Consider the following 14,114-nt stretch of genomic DNA (forward strand, 5'->3'; position numbering starts at 1 on the left):
ACAGGGACCGGGCCTGGGCTGTGGCAGTAACAGAATGGTTGAACCATGACCTTGCCACTCACGCTAACAGAAGCTCTTACTTTGAAATTATGGATCTTGTGAACTGATGGACACATTTCTTCAGGTCTTACAGCTCTTACTGCGTGAGCTAACCAAATACTCATGTATGTATTGCAAAACAGAGAGCACCAAAAAATGCAATGCAAAACAATGACCATGTTTTGATACTATGCATTATGGAGTATGTGAAGATGATATCAGACATTGTGTACTGTGGGGCTCAAATACAAATTTCACAAATCAAAATTCTTCCTCAATGGAAGGAAAGGTCCACGGACATCCCCATGTGGCCCTGGTGGCTCTCTAGCATGATGAAAAAAGAAACATCGCGTGTTAATCACACAATGCAACTCTCACCACGGTTTCCCTCTCATTTGCTCCCCTGCCCTGGCCAGATTTTATGCCGCGACTCGCCCTGATTGGCTGATGAGGCTCAGCTGTGGTCCTTATTAGCCAGCCAGGTAGCGAGAACCTCCCCTGCATCACCTGGCACCGAGCTCCAGGGTTTCCACAGTACATTGTTACACATACAATAACACACACTAATGTTGAAAAAAGTCAGTTGACTGTTGTTACCAAAACAAGATCAATGTTAACATTCACACCCCTGGAAAGAACAACCCCCTCCATACCAAGTTTTACAAGTGTAATAATTTGTCCCACTAAACTCTAATGAAGTGTAACTACAGAGCAGTTCCTTATGTAACCACAATGTTGTCACTATAGGTTTTGCTATGTAGTCAATGCACCCTTAATGTAGAATGTTGCCAGACTTTTTAAAGACCAATTTTCAAGTCATTTATCCAGACCATGTTCAAAAGAAAGAACAAATTACAAGTGTACAATAACACAAATATTGTGCATTGTAGAATTCTGAGGCTGGTGAAGATGGAATCCTCAAAACTATGCTACAATAATGACATTATACTGTAGGCTTACCAAACACTCATGCTGTGAGTATATTATACATAAAACAATGTTACGTTTCTAAAAATAAAACAAATCTAAGTTTGTTTTCCTCCCTAAAACGGTACCTCAGGCTCCTACAGTAGCTAGGTAATTTATTAAACCCAAGGAGAAATTGCGGAAATTAATGTTAGTGGTATCATGGTCCAGGGACATTTTATTTTATGCATTTGTTTTATGCGTACCACATGCATGCCAATACAATATAGCAACAAACTCTGTGTCAGCACCAGCATAGCAACGGACACATTGTGCCATTCAAAGGCAATTATTATATAACCTAGATGCTATGTTGCACCCAGACACTATCTGGCACTAGCTACATCCCCATCCTAAGAAGGAATACTAAAGTAATTTTTGGGGGGGTCTTCATAATTTAACCTCATCTGGTCAATGAAGCATGTTTGTGTGTGACATAGAAGCCATTTGTATATTAGCATGATATATGTTTTAGAGCAGCAGATGTCCAGGGTTTTCATCTGGTCCCTCTCTCTCCTTCCTATTGTTGCCAAGTAAGTCCCTCCACCACTCTACCCAACCTAAATGCCCGACCCCCTTTGTCCTTTTGTAGTGGGCCCAGACCGGGGCACTGGGTAGAGAGGAGGGGGGTGTTCAGAGCAGCAGCAAAAACCTACTTTACGTAGGCCAGCTGTAGGGTTCAGGGGTACAATCCCCCTCCCCTTTGTGCCCACTATGTTTTCTTTCGCAGCAGACTCAAATTAGTATTATCAGCACAAACAAATTCAAAAGTTTAGCAACAACATAATCTTTTTAATGATGGAAAGAGGCTTCCCCACCAAACAAAACAATCCACTATAATGTAGGTAGTCTTCTCCAGAACAATAATCCTAACCATTATGCTCCAGGGGCAAGCTCAAGCAAGCCCTCAACTGCTCACTTAAGGAGTTTAGCCGGTTTTGCCACCTCCTTCTGTATGCAAATACACTCCTGAGGAACAGTTACAATGAAATGCATCTCATTACGTTTCCTTTGCCATATACGGGCATGATTGCCCTCCGCAGATGTGTTCTCAGACAGGCATCTGTGGGCTGCGGCTTGCAGACGGATGACTGAAAAGAAGGCTGGGAGGGAGGGTACAAATCAAAATGCAGCCCATTGTGCTGAACTCTAACCTTTTCAAGGGTCAAGTGGCATGTGACACCGCAGGATGAGGGCCTATATGGGCCGCACATTATCAACAGCCTAGGAGCCCAGAGTGGCAACCGGTTCGTTCACCAAAGTGACTGAATGTGTGTCCCTTGTATGCATGATTGAGTTACCCACTTACCCAACAGCGCACAAATACACAAGATAGACTTTTACTTGAGTTTATCTAGGTTACTTGATTGGGCATAACATCTAAATAGTGAATACACCACAGCTGATAGGAAACAATTGTCTTCTTGATTTCTGTTCTACCTGGAGGACTGTGAGATAAAGACTACAAAAGAAATAGAAAAACTACTGAGTGAATCTCTCTTCAAACTTGGGCACAATAGATACTCCCACAGATGGCAGACGTTGCCCCTCACCCCCTTCATCTACTCACCCAAACCCACCCCACCCTGCTGTGAGCTTGAGCCCTAGGCTGAACACTACCCTTCCCCCAGTGCCTCTATCAGCCCCTGGGAGGGATCTCCACAGATCACACAGATGCCTCTCACACCTTTTATCATAGCATCGTGTAGTGACGTGTTTAGGTTCAGATGAGCTGGGTTGTAAGATGCTGCTCATTTTAGGTAGCACAATTACATAAAATAGCTGCAACCACATTTGTAATGTTTGATATTCATTCATTATAATGCACTATAAATATAATCCCAAACAAAATAGCACACACGTTTGACAAAGAATTAAATCATATTTCTGAGATTTTTAATGAAAAGATCTGAGGACAAACAAGTTTTCTGCTATTTTTGTACATTAAGACAGTGTCTATAGATGAAATCACATGGCACAAGTCACAGGCAGGCCTTGTGTTTACCAATGCTGGACAGACCCTCTAACCCATGGAGTTGTGAGAAAGCATTGTTCCAAGGTTATCAGGGGGAAAAAATATTATCGTCAAGAAGACAGACTTAAATGGAACAAGTACATGTGGTCTTGAGAATAATACAATCATACTACAGAGTATATGTAGTCTACTATCAAAATGGGGTCAGAAACCCTAAAAAGCATTTGGCTTGAGTTTAGTGGCTTTTATATTGGAATACTCAAGTTTAGGTGACAAAAAGAGGATTGACAATCATATGAAAAGTCTTCCTTCATAAATTGTACCGACCTCCTTGTCTGGAAATGGCCACAATCGACAATCTAGTTTGTAATATTGCACAAAATGAACTGATGGCATCACAAATGCTGTTCTGAAACATTAACTGAGAATGGTAATGTTTTTCCCCCAGATGTAGGCCTATACAATGCAACATCTTCCTAAATGGCATTAGTAGACGGAACAGCTTTACATTTTTTCCTTTTTTAAATGACATGCTTGAACCAGGTTGCTTTGGCAACACCACCTCTTTCAGTGGATGAAACACAATATTCTTCAGTGGTTCTGCATATTGGATATGGACATGTGACAACGAGCACAGGTTTACTCAGAAACGACATACAAGAACCACAAAACAAATAAGCTTTTTTTTTTTTATCATATTTGTATTCCTCATGCTTTGGGCTAAGTTATTCATCATAGAAAAAGATGTCACTGTTTGACCTGGATTATGGCTACGTTTTTAAAAGGATAGTACACGCCAAATTTTTAAGTTAGTCCCTATCTATTCTGTAAAATGTTCATATTAGCTGCCACTGGCAAGAGCAGCCATATATCAAGTAACTTTTCAACATAATTAGACTTGAGGGCTGCTGATATGATCTAGTTTATTAATGTGTTGGATAGTAAAGGAGTAAAAAAAAACAACGAATATAGCAAAATACAAACTAGACTAAATGAAAAAATCTTTGGTGCATAGAAATACATTTTCAGACCACCTTTGATTTTGAAGCGTACTATACCTTTAATGCTTTGTGTCATCTTTCTGTAAGATGAACAAGTAGTTACACCCTATCCTGATATTGACCATATATGGTTCTCATCAAGAGGTAAAAACTGAGGGAAACTAATAAATACATTCTTCAAAAGACAGATATAAAAGTGACCACTGCCAATATTTTTAAAACTGTGTTTAAGGAGAGGCCAGTCTAAGCTTGTTCTAAAAACCCAGACAAAAATATATAAATTAGAGCACAATAAGACAGAATAGTAACAAAATCCCTGACTTTTCATTTGAAAAAATTTATATTTTATCTGTAGGGGTTGTTTATTTCTAGTATACTTCTACACAACAAATCTTCATCGCCTTTCTCTGTAAAACATTTGTTTGGTCACAATCAATGAATGAATGAAGTATTTTTCTAAATACATCAGCAGAAAATGCCATAAAAAAAACATGCAGTTACTTTAATTGTTAAAGGTCTAACAATACACTAAAAATGGACAAATTAAGTACCCGCTTCAACTGACCTCTCCTTGCCTGAGGTATGACATAAGAGTTTATGTAAACAATGGAAACAAATATTTCATATACACTATTTGTTTTATCATCACATCAATTCATCATTCAATATGTGCTTTGGTTTAGAAACTAAACTGGAAATTTGGAACAAGCTTTTATCTTTCATACTAAACATGCGGTTTCTCATACATATTCAAAAAGCTAATCTTTAAAATCATTAACATTAAAACACCTCTACCTTTAAACAAGAAGTATCTGAAAATCTGGATTTCCCCCCTTTCACCACTACAAAAATCTTGGGTAGGAAGCTAGTGTTTTGCATTTAGCATAGAGAAATCCACAATAGTACCAACAGGTTATAAACTATCCCTGAAGTTTCATGGTGGATGAATTACTGTCACGGTTGAAAGATGAAAAAGAAAACACTGCAACCGTATAATTTACATTCTAAATGCCTATATCAAGTCACCAGAAGTCAGCTGTGAAATCAAACTGAGAAGTAGCTTCTACTGAAATGCAAACGCAATATGACTGCCACTTTAACATTGAAATCCCTCTTGATGAAAATGCTCCTGAATTGAGAGGGGGTCTACACCTTTGGACTTGGAACAAGGATTTACAGCAGGTGATCACTAGTCTGAGGCTAATTACTGATCACATTCCTTATTCCACTTTACCTCACTCCTGGTTAGACCTATGCAATCTTTCTGTGATGCATGTACTAGGCTGCAGAGCTAGCTGGAATGTTTTTGATTAGCCTCCTCCCCAACTCAACCACATGTGGCCCCTGACACTCATAAAGCAGCACAGGAACTCATGTGACAGAGTTTAAGGTAAAACAATGGACTTAAAAACAAAAGTCTAATGAGCAATGGATTTCGTGGTTAAATTGCCTGTACTCTGATATTTACAAGCTCAAAAGACAAAACAACCACAAATGCTCAAACTGTAAGACACTTAAAAACAAAACGAGTCAGATTTGCCATAAAGAATGATTGACTAGCTGAACTTGGTGTATATTTAGCCTTTGTTTTGGTCAGACAAAAATATATAAATGAATTGGAGCAAGTACAGTACAAGACTATGGAGGGCCCATGGTTAACACCACTACTAAATTGTTAAATTGACGTGGGCATAGAAAGTTTGAAGTGGAAAAGGTATACCAGCAAAGGAGGTAACTGCAAAACCTCCCTCCTAATGAAAAAACGTTGGTTATTATCTGGGGGTTTGTTAGTTTGTCATCTTGTTGTAATTTCTCTCTTTGGATTTAACTTTCACCAGTTACTACACTTCTCTGTAGCACTATAATACTTAAGCAGAAAGCTTTCAGTTCTTAATAATAAGCTGTTGTTATATCAAGAATTCCAAAGGAATTACATGCAAATATTATGAACATGATATTTCAGGACTCAATTGAAAGAGGAATTATAAGGTAACTGTGCATGTGTATGACAATACTGCGTTTAAAATAATAATTGTAAAGAAAACACGGAGAGTATCACAGACCTACATATGAGAACTTAAACACACATTAATACCACAAAAACCACAAACTAAAGAATCCCCTAACAATCTCATTTAGGTCAAATGATCCCATTTCACCTTCACATTACAAAATACCATCTTCAACCCCAGAACCCAAAATTTGGCTTTTACGTAAGACTTGAGGATAGACTAAAAACATTGAGAGGAAAAGACTTGCATTACAAACATCCCTGATAATGATGATGCCATGCATTCAGTGTCTTATGTCTGCATCTAAATGTAGGTCATCTCAATCCAGCTGTAGAGTGGCACTACTTATATTGTCCAAATGACAAGCATGTCTCATATCCAACCTACGTCTGAGGTAAAATATGCCCCAAAAGGTAGATACCCTGTTGCCTAGCCACAGCCATAAATATGCCATGGTGTCAGACCCTGGGGGAGGTTTGGCTGGATTCACAAAGCTATGATCAATTAAAGGTCCGGTTAATATTTTGCTTCATTTAAAAAAGCAGTAAATGTGAAATAAATAAATTCTATCCCAAGGAGAAAATCTTCAGATGGGAGGAGTCTTTGGTTTTACCTGAGGAGTGTTGTCCAGCCAGGGTGAGTTATATAGAGCAGTAATGTACTGTTTGGCTTAGATGAGGTATATATATATATGTGAGGTTGGTTTGAAAGTGGTGGTATACTGCCCTTGTCAAGTATAGAAAATCTGCATAAACAGTTTGCCTGTGTGAGAGGTTGGTATGAGGTTGTTCTGCATGCATTGAGGTGGGCTTCTGAAAAAGTGAGGTCATGGCGAAACACTAGGTCATGGCGAAACACTAGGTCATGTAGGCCCACGTGATGCATGGCCAGACAGGCTTTAGAAAGATGGGTACATTCTTAGTGAGGTCACTCTGGATGCCCGGGAGCAGGTTTCGAACAATGAGGTAATCGGTTGCTAATGGCCCAGCATGGTCTCTAACTGGGTGAGGAGTGCATCTTCAGGTGGCTGAGAAGGTTGCGTTGCTGGGTGAACTTCCCACCACACAGCTTACATTCATACGGCTTCTCTCCCGAGTGGACGCGCATGTGCTCCGTCAGACGGTACTGGCGAGTGAAGCGCATGCCACACTCCTCGCAGGCAAAGGGCTTAAGGCCCAGGTGACTGCGCATGTGCCGCGTCATAGTGCCCCGCTGGGTGAACAGCTTGCCACAGATATTACATGGGAAGGGCCGGCTCAGCCAATGGCTCTTCTCGTGTTGGCGTAGCGATGCTGGGTCCTTGTAGCTTTTGCTGCAGATGGTACAGTTGTAACAAGGTGGTGATCCATCCATGTCTGGTTCTGTCTCCATTATTTGAGACCTCAGGTCTTCAGGGTCGTCTTGGTCCTCTTCCTTTGGTGACACACCATCTTCCTCCTCGTCCTCGTCCTCCTCTTTTTTGATATACAGCTCGTCCTCTGTATGCGTGTCCACGTGGGCATTAAGCTGCTCAGAGCTGGGGAAGCCCTTGCCACAAGGGATACATACGTACAGGTTGTCCCCCAAGGGGGGCTCAAAGCCCTGCTGGGGCTGTCGGTATATGTAATTGGCGTTTCTTTTTTGGTTTCGTCTTCCACCCTCACTCTCGCTCTGGCCACTCTCCTCACTCTGTTCCAGACCATTCTCTTCGCCATCTCCCTCCCCCAGCTCTGGTGACAAACTGTCACCTCTGTGGCTCAGCTCTGCTCCATCTATGCCACGGCTCTTTCCCAGACCATTTGGCAATGGTGTCTTAGGTTCCCCTACCTTCGAGCCCAAGCTCCTGGGTCTGGGCCTTTTGTGAGCAGCCCTTTGCAGAAGGTCTGTGGTGGTCTTTTGAGGGAGCCTTTTATCCTCTCCTGCTTCTTGACCTGGTTTGACACTGGCGGTTGTGGGGTTTGTGGGTGTATACTCGAAGGAGGCACTGTTGGTTGTAGAAGGGGAGCCAGACGGTGGCGAGCCTTGGGCGAGACTGCTAGGGCTCACCTCCTCTGTTGCTGTACTTCCTGAAGGACTCTTTTTGGATAGGTCCAGGCCCAGACCAAGCCCCATGTCTACACCATTGTTGACCCCATCACCAGCAGAAGGGCTGAGAGACATGCAACGCGAGCCTGAGATAAACACCTCCTCCTCTGAAAGATCCTCCTTTAAACGCCCATCCTGTTTCTGGTTGTGGTTTTTTTCGACTTCCCTGGAACCTGAGTGTTGGTAGTGGTTGTTGTGGGTGACCCTGAGGGGGGTGGAGGACAGACGCTGCGGGTGAGAGAAACGTCCGTTGGAGATCGGGGAAGTCGTGGATGTGGGAATCTTGCTGGAGCTTGTCCTGCCGTTACGTTTCAGTCTCCTGCGGCACATAGCTGCCAGGTCCGTCAGCTGGAGATATGACGCGGCTGTTAGCAGGGCGGACATACTATGGTCACTGACGGGGTCAGAGTTTGCCAAATTCCCTGTGTAGATAAAATCCAACACCTGGAGGAAGAGATAGTATAGAGTCAGCTTGAGTTAACAATTTAGGATAAGAAAAATCTAAATTTACTGAAATAGTGTTTATAGAGTGAGGTTATGAACTGGCTGGGCTGCTGACCTGTCGGAACACAGCGGGGTTGACCATCTCTGTGTCGAGGTTGATGAGGTTGTCGTGGAGAACCAGGGACTTGAAGTAGCTGCTGCTGGCTGCCAGGACATTCTTGTGGGCGCGGAACAGAGCATTCTCCACCACGATGATGACATCACATAGGTAACCTTTGGATCGCTGCTGGTTCATTTGCAGCAACAGCTGCTTGGCATAATTTGGATGTTCCATCACACACACTTTGGTTTAAACACCTGGATGGACCATGGCGAGAAAAGGAAAGGGGGATAAAGTGTCATTCTGACAGCTCAACAAAGTGTAGAGAGCTGTGTAGAAGAAAGAGTGAGAGAACACCCTAGCCTAATGAGATAGAACTGGCTATGGTAGAACACTGAGAGTAACAAACTTACAATCATCTGCAGACATAATTCTGTCTGGCAGACCTGGCCCTTGCAGGTCCAGACATGTTGCTGAAATTCCAACAATGCCCTGAGTGCACTGGCCTGAGAAAAGGCTATTTAAGGAAACTATTTTGAATCAATTCTTGAATAGGATATCATTTCCACAAACACAAACAAATCCTTAAAAAAAGTCTACAGACAGACCATAGATACATGGTAAAAATAGAAAGTGGTTCCCCACCCTGGCCACGAGTTTCTCTATCTCCTCTGCCACTGTTCAATTTTAGGGGAGCAGCACTACCCTGATAGCTATCCCTATAAGATTATCACTGCTGCAGCCACCTCTGCACAGTCTAAAGACAGTTCTACTGTATTATCTACACTGCCAGTAATGACTGTTGAGTCTGGTCCACTATAAATAGAACTTATGAGATGGTACAGAACGTCTCCGGTTTCCATAAATATAAAATAAAAATGTTATTATATGTTGCCGTTATAGTACAATGAGGACTGGAAGCATTTGTATGCCTTTGACAACTGGTCAAATATGTTATGCAGAAGCACACTGCTCAGTGGTATTAATGTTTAGCTTTCGTGGGGTTTTTTTTGTTTGTTTTTACAAGCACAAGCATTGGGTCTGTCTGCAGGGCAGGGTGGACCTAAGATACACATGTAGTACATGCAAAGGCAGTAAACTACAACCGATTACAGCCTATTGTATCATTAAATAACAGGCAAATTCTCTAGAGGCAGGGCCCCATAAAATCTTATATTAATGTTACCAAAACAAACAGCTTCTTTAGACTAAACTGCAGTTGTTAACAGTGTTCACTCACTTTCAAGGGTCAATGAATGAAACAACTCTATAACTTCATATCTACATCATGCTCCCAAATATAGTGCATATGAGCAGCAAATGACACCACACCTGTGTATTTTTAGCATTAGAATGGGATATTTTCCCTGATAAGAATGAGCAACATCTGTTTTGGCATAGATTGATAAAGGAACACGAAACCCACTTTCCTTCTAAAAATACATAAACGTTTGAGCACTGTGATGAAGGTTCTTACAGTGAGGTTGATACGGTGATAGGCAGCCACCCATATATACTCCCTTTTAATACAAACAAGGCAGAAAATGTATCTTACAAAGCAAATGTGAAGGGATAACCTGATATGGTTACGTAATCATTCAGTTTGCATTAATTTTGTATTGTACAATGATCATTTGAGTATCCAATCATAATGGCAAAGGAAACTGGTTACTGATGCAATTCCTATTGTCAAAACAAGGCAAAGCCATTGAAGATGCTTTTTGCAAGGTTGGGGATCAGTCAAGTATGAGTAAACGGCTCAAGGTAAACAAGCTTAGGCCATACCATAGGAGTCATTTCACCCAACAGCAGTACTGACTGCTTTATGGTAAGCTGGAACACAAAGCTAAAGCACACAGAGCTGTGGAACTATGAGGAAATATTAATCTGGTAAACCAGCTGCATTAAAAGTGAACACTATGTGTGGAATTCTGTGTTTTAAGGCAGACAGGACAGTGTGTCCACTAACCCTGCTCTGGGTAAGAGCGTCTGATAAATGACTAAATGTCCACAACTATGAATGAGTCTTATTGCATCAATGTCTGGCACCTCTTCAGATAATTATTTAAATCGTATGACCGATGTCAAAATACTGAAGCAAGGTCCAATTTATTGCTTGAACCCAATGTTAATTTTCCTTAATTTCTTGCCTCCCATATACAGGCCTGTGGTTGCCTGTAAAGTCACAATATCAAGCCTCTCCATGAATGTCCCATGCCCAGAGTATTAGCAGGATACAATCATATGACTGTCGTTTGCAGAGTGCCATGTAAAAGCCTTCAGACATTACCTGATTTCACTAAATTGCATAAAGCATAGACAATAATAGTAATTTGAGTCAGTCCACTACCTCAAACAGATGTAGTAGTCAGACAAAAAGCCTAAAATCCAACTTACCTTTGCCTTGGTGTGTCAATAAACCCTCTTTTAATCTATTTGATCATGCTGGAGGTTTACCAGAGAAAGGCTACCTCAAGTAAGGAAAGGGAAATGGTTGCCTTTAAAGAGTATTCATACAGGACCTGATCAACCACATGACTCTTCTTCACTCAGTCCCTCTCATTACAAAAACAATGCTTTCTTTCATACAGCACCACTAGACTTTTCTTTACACATTGCAATCAAGACATTTTCTTCACCATTTTCACTATTCTATTCTCATCTATAATTACTTTTATTACTCTTCAAAATATATATGTTTCCAGTTGGCACTGTATCTGTTGTGAACATAAACATAAGTCAACAGATGGGGCCAAACACAGCCTGAAATAACTTTCAACTACCATGAGTTTGACTACATTCAGGCTTATCTCTAGCTCCCCTGTCTTAGAGATATAGATGATGTAATAAAAGGAACAAGAGACCTTACACTGCTTCACATATGGACAGCGACAAGAACTGCATAAAAGGTTTAAATAAAAATAAGTATACTTAAATTAAAAGGTATAATTATGTCATGCATTTTAGGTACCAACCAACAGTTACCCTGCTTTAAATTCAGATTTCCTTCGGTACAATCCTAAACAGAATGCTACCCTCAGGTAGGCTATTTGTCATGTTTGCAAGTGTTTGTGCAAAATAAATTATATTGGGATCTGCATGAGTGTATTAAAGATCCATACAAGCAGAAGGTGTGGAATAAAAATAATTTAGTAATTGGTGTAAAACCATTCAATTAAGGTAATTCGATTTTGACTTTAGCCTATGAGTTGCAGGGCTACAGTGTCTCAAATTTAGTGAGGTGTAGTATTATTAGGCACTGTTGATACCACAAACGCAGTAAACAACACAAATAATAAAAATCTAAATCTACTGTCACATTGTATTTGATAATTCATCTGTATAGTTGGCATGTGTGTGTTTGCCCGTCAAAATAAATATGATCATCCATACAGCTATCATACCGTCTTTGAATTGCAGAGACAGATTTTCCCCTGTACTGCGGTAAGTCACTGCATGGCCGCATAGCCAAAAGATTTCGTAGGCTGTTTTGAATGACAAACACATTGGGTTTATGCTTCCACATAAAGCCCCTGAGCATTAACGCAGAATTAAAATGTAGTCTTTATCTGTATTAAAGGACGGTGAGGTCACAGTGTACGAAAGTGGACTAAAAAATACACCTTGAACAGCTCCTAAATGATGCGACAAGAAAAAAAACAAGGCAATAGATCCATCGCCGAATATTTGTAGACTGTCTTCCATCAAAAGCTTTTTTAGTAGGCTACACAAAAAGCATTCGTTATAGATAATAGGTATTGACAATACTTGTAACATACAAGCATACAATTCACACTGAAGAGCAACGTAGAACGTAAACAATTTGCTGGTGGTAGCCTATAGATAGGGGCAATGGTAACTCGAGTTGCGAACAACCTGAAACGAAATTCTCCAGGCTCACGGAGCACGGTAGGCTATTCGCAGTCCAACACTTATAAAAAATATAAAAAATAACACCAAAAAGAACATCTATGGAACACGACCAATGATTAGCAAGATTTACATATACTAAACAAGTTGAAGGAGAGAAAACGGATATTACCTTGATTCATCAATGAAAGCGTTATAATATAGGTTACCATCCAGCCTTTCCACCTCATCGCCCCTCATACCCCTTCGCACGCCATCTTGCAGAATGCAGATGCAGGGGCTTGATACGCTGGAAGGCCTATCCTAACCCTTGACCTAATTTAAATAAAAGTCCTCCGAAAAGGCAGGGAGGCAACAGAGAACCCGGAGCTTCACACACGCCAGACTACAAATATGTGCCAAAGGGATGTTCAACTGTCATTCCATACCTGACAGCAGAATAAATACCGGCTCTCTGTCTTAGCCTAACGAGGTGTATCGTTTTAAGACTTTAGGATTATGATTGATTTGTTATTGGCATCATTAGGTTTAGATAGGCCGCTAGAAACAAGAGCCTACAAAACATTTCCTAGCCTACCTGTACCTGCACTTGTCATAAATGGCACTGAACCTTACATTTAGACTAAGTGATTAAAATAACCTTACTCACATTTATGCCGATGTGTGACCGATTTGAATTTATTAATTTGTTTAACCAATTCAGCTCATGTAGGCTACATAAGCCTATAGGCCTACTACAAGAATAGGGCCTTTCCCGCATGTTTTGTCTATTGACGAGATAAAGCACACGTCTAGTAGCCTGGGTGCCAGCCAAATTTAGCCCGCCCACAAAAAAATTTGGTCGGGAAGTTGGGTCTGCTCGGTTGCTCGGTTGGGGAAAAACTATGTCCGAACAAGAGCTGTTCAGACCAATCAAATTGCAGGGCGGGCTTTATACGATGATGGACAGATGAGCAACGTAATCAACCACATCACCAAAGAGCACTTTGGTTGAATTCGTTTTCAAGAAACAACATACTACGTTGCTCTGATTGGTTGTAGGTCTATCCAATTGAGTGAAGAGGCCTTTTTTCCGGGTTTGGTTGAAACACGCCCCATACTCACAGCCCAACGGAGCGGTATCAGACTCATATTCTGACTAAAATTATGAGTATGACAACGTCAGGCTACACGTCTAGGCTATAGTAGGCTACAGGCTACTATAGTATACTCCGATCTGGAACAGGTCGCATTAATTTGGAAGTATAGGCTATGTCTACTTTCACCAATCACATACATTTATGTATAAGAAGTGTGAAACTCACACTTTTTATTGTAATCTCAAACAAGATAATAGCCTACATTGTTACAAGTAGGCCTACAACAATTCTGTTCATTCACTGAAACTTTTTCTGATTTGTGTGGATGGAAGTATAGTTTTAGGACAAAATTGAGTGGTCAATAGTGTACCAAAGTATGCTAAGTTTACCTTCTTATTTGTCTGTAAAAGTTGGTTTAATTACCCTCCAGGCACTAAAATGTGTAAAATGTCCCACTACAGAGTAAGACAATGCCAGTAAACCAACCATTTTACAGGGATTAGCTCAGATAAGAATACCATATTTTTGTATCTCCTACTGCTTCGAATGCATCCTCCTCTCTTT

At 40.9% G+C, this 14,114-nt stretch overlaps 1 protein-coding gene across 1 annotated transcript; it reads right to left on the bottom strand.

Annotated features, from left to right (window-relative positions):
• Positions 1-3,616: 3,616 nt before the first annotated feature.
• On the bottom strand, positions 3,617-12,803 carry LOC134038749 (hypermethylated in cancer 2 protein-like). Its single transcript, XM_062484301.1, has 3 exons — positions 12,644-12,803; positions 8,617-8,858; positions 3,617-8,501 (listed from the first exon to the last, which is right to left on the bottom strand). Exons 2-3 carry the CDS (start codon positions 8,833-8,835, stop codon positions 6,990-6,992), a joined length of 1,731 nt encoding a protein of 576 aa, XP_062340285.1. The 5' UTR covers positions 8,836-8,858; positions 12,644-12,803; the 3' UTR covers positions 3,617-6,989.
• Between the last annotated feature and the right edge of the window lie 1,311 nt (positions 12,804-14,114).

This window comes from Osmerus eperlanus, chromosome 18 (assembly GCF_963692335.1).
Source record: "Osmerus eperlanus chromosome 18, fOsmEpe2.1, whole genome shotgun sequence".
NCBI classification, from domain to species: domain Eukaryota; kingdom Metazoa; phylum Chordata; class Actinopteri; order Osmeriformes; family Osmeridae; genus Osmerus; species Osmerus eperlanus.

Bases quoted from the DNA above. Each gene is read 5' to 3' on its own strand.
- LOC134038749 (XM_062484301.1), bottom strand. From the start codon at position 8,835: ATGGAACATCCAAATTATGCCAAGCAGCTGTTGCTGCAAATGAACCAG. The intron at 8,502-8,616 runs GTCAGCAGCCCA...CTCTTCCTCCAG, and splicing joins ACCCCGCTGTGTTCCGACAG to GTGTTGGATTTTATCTACAC.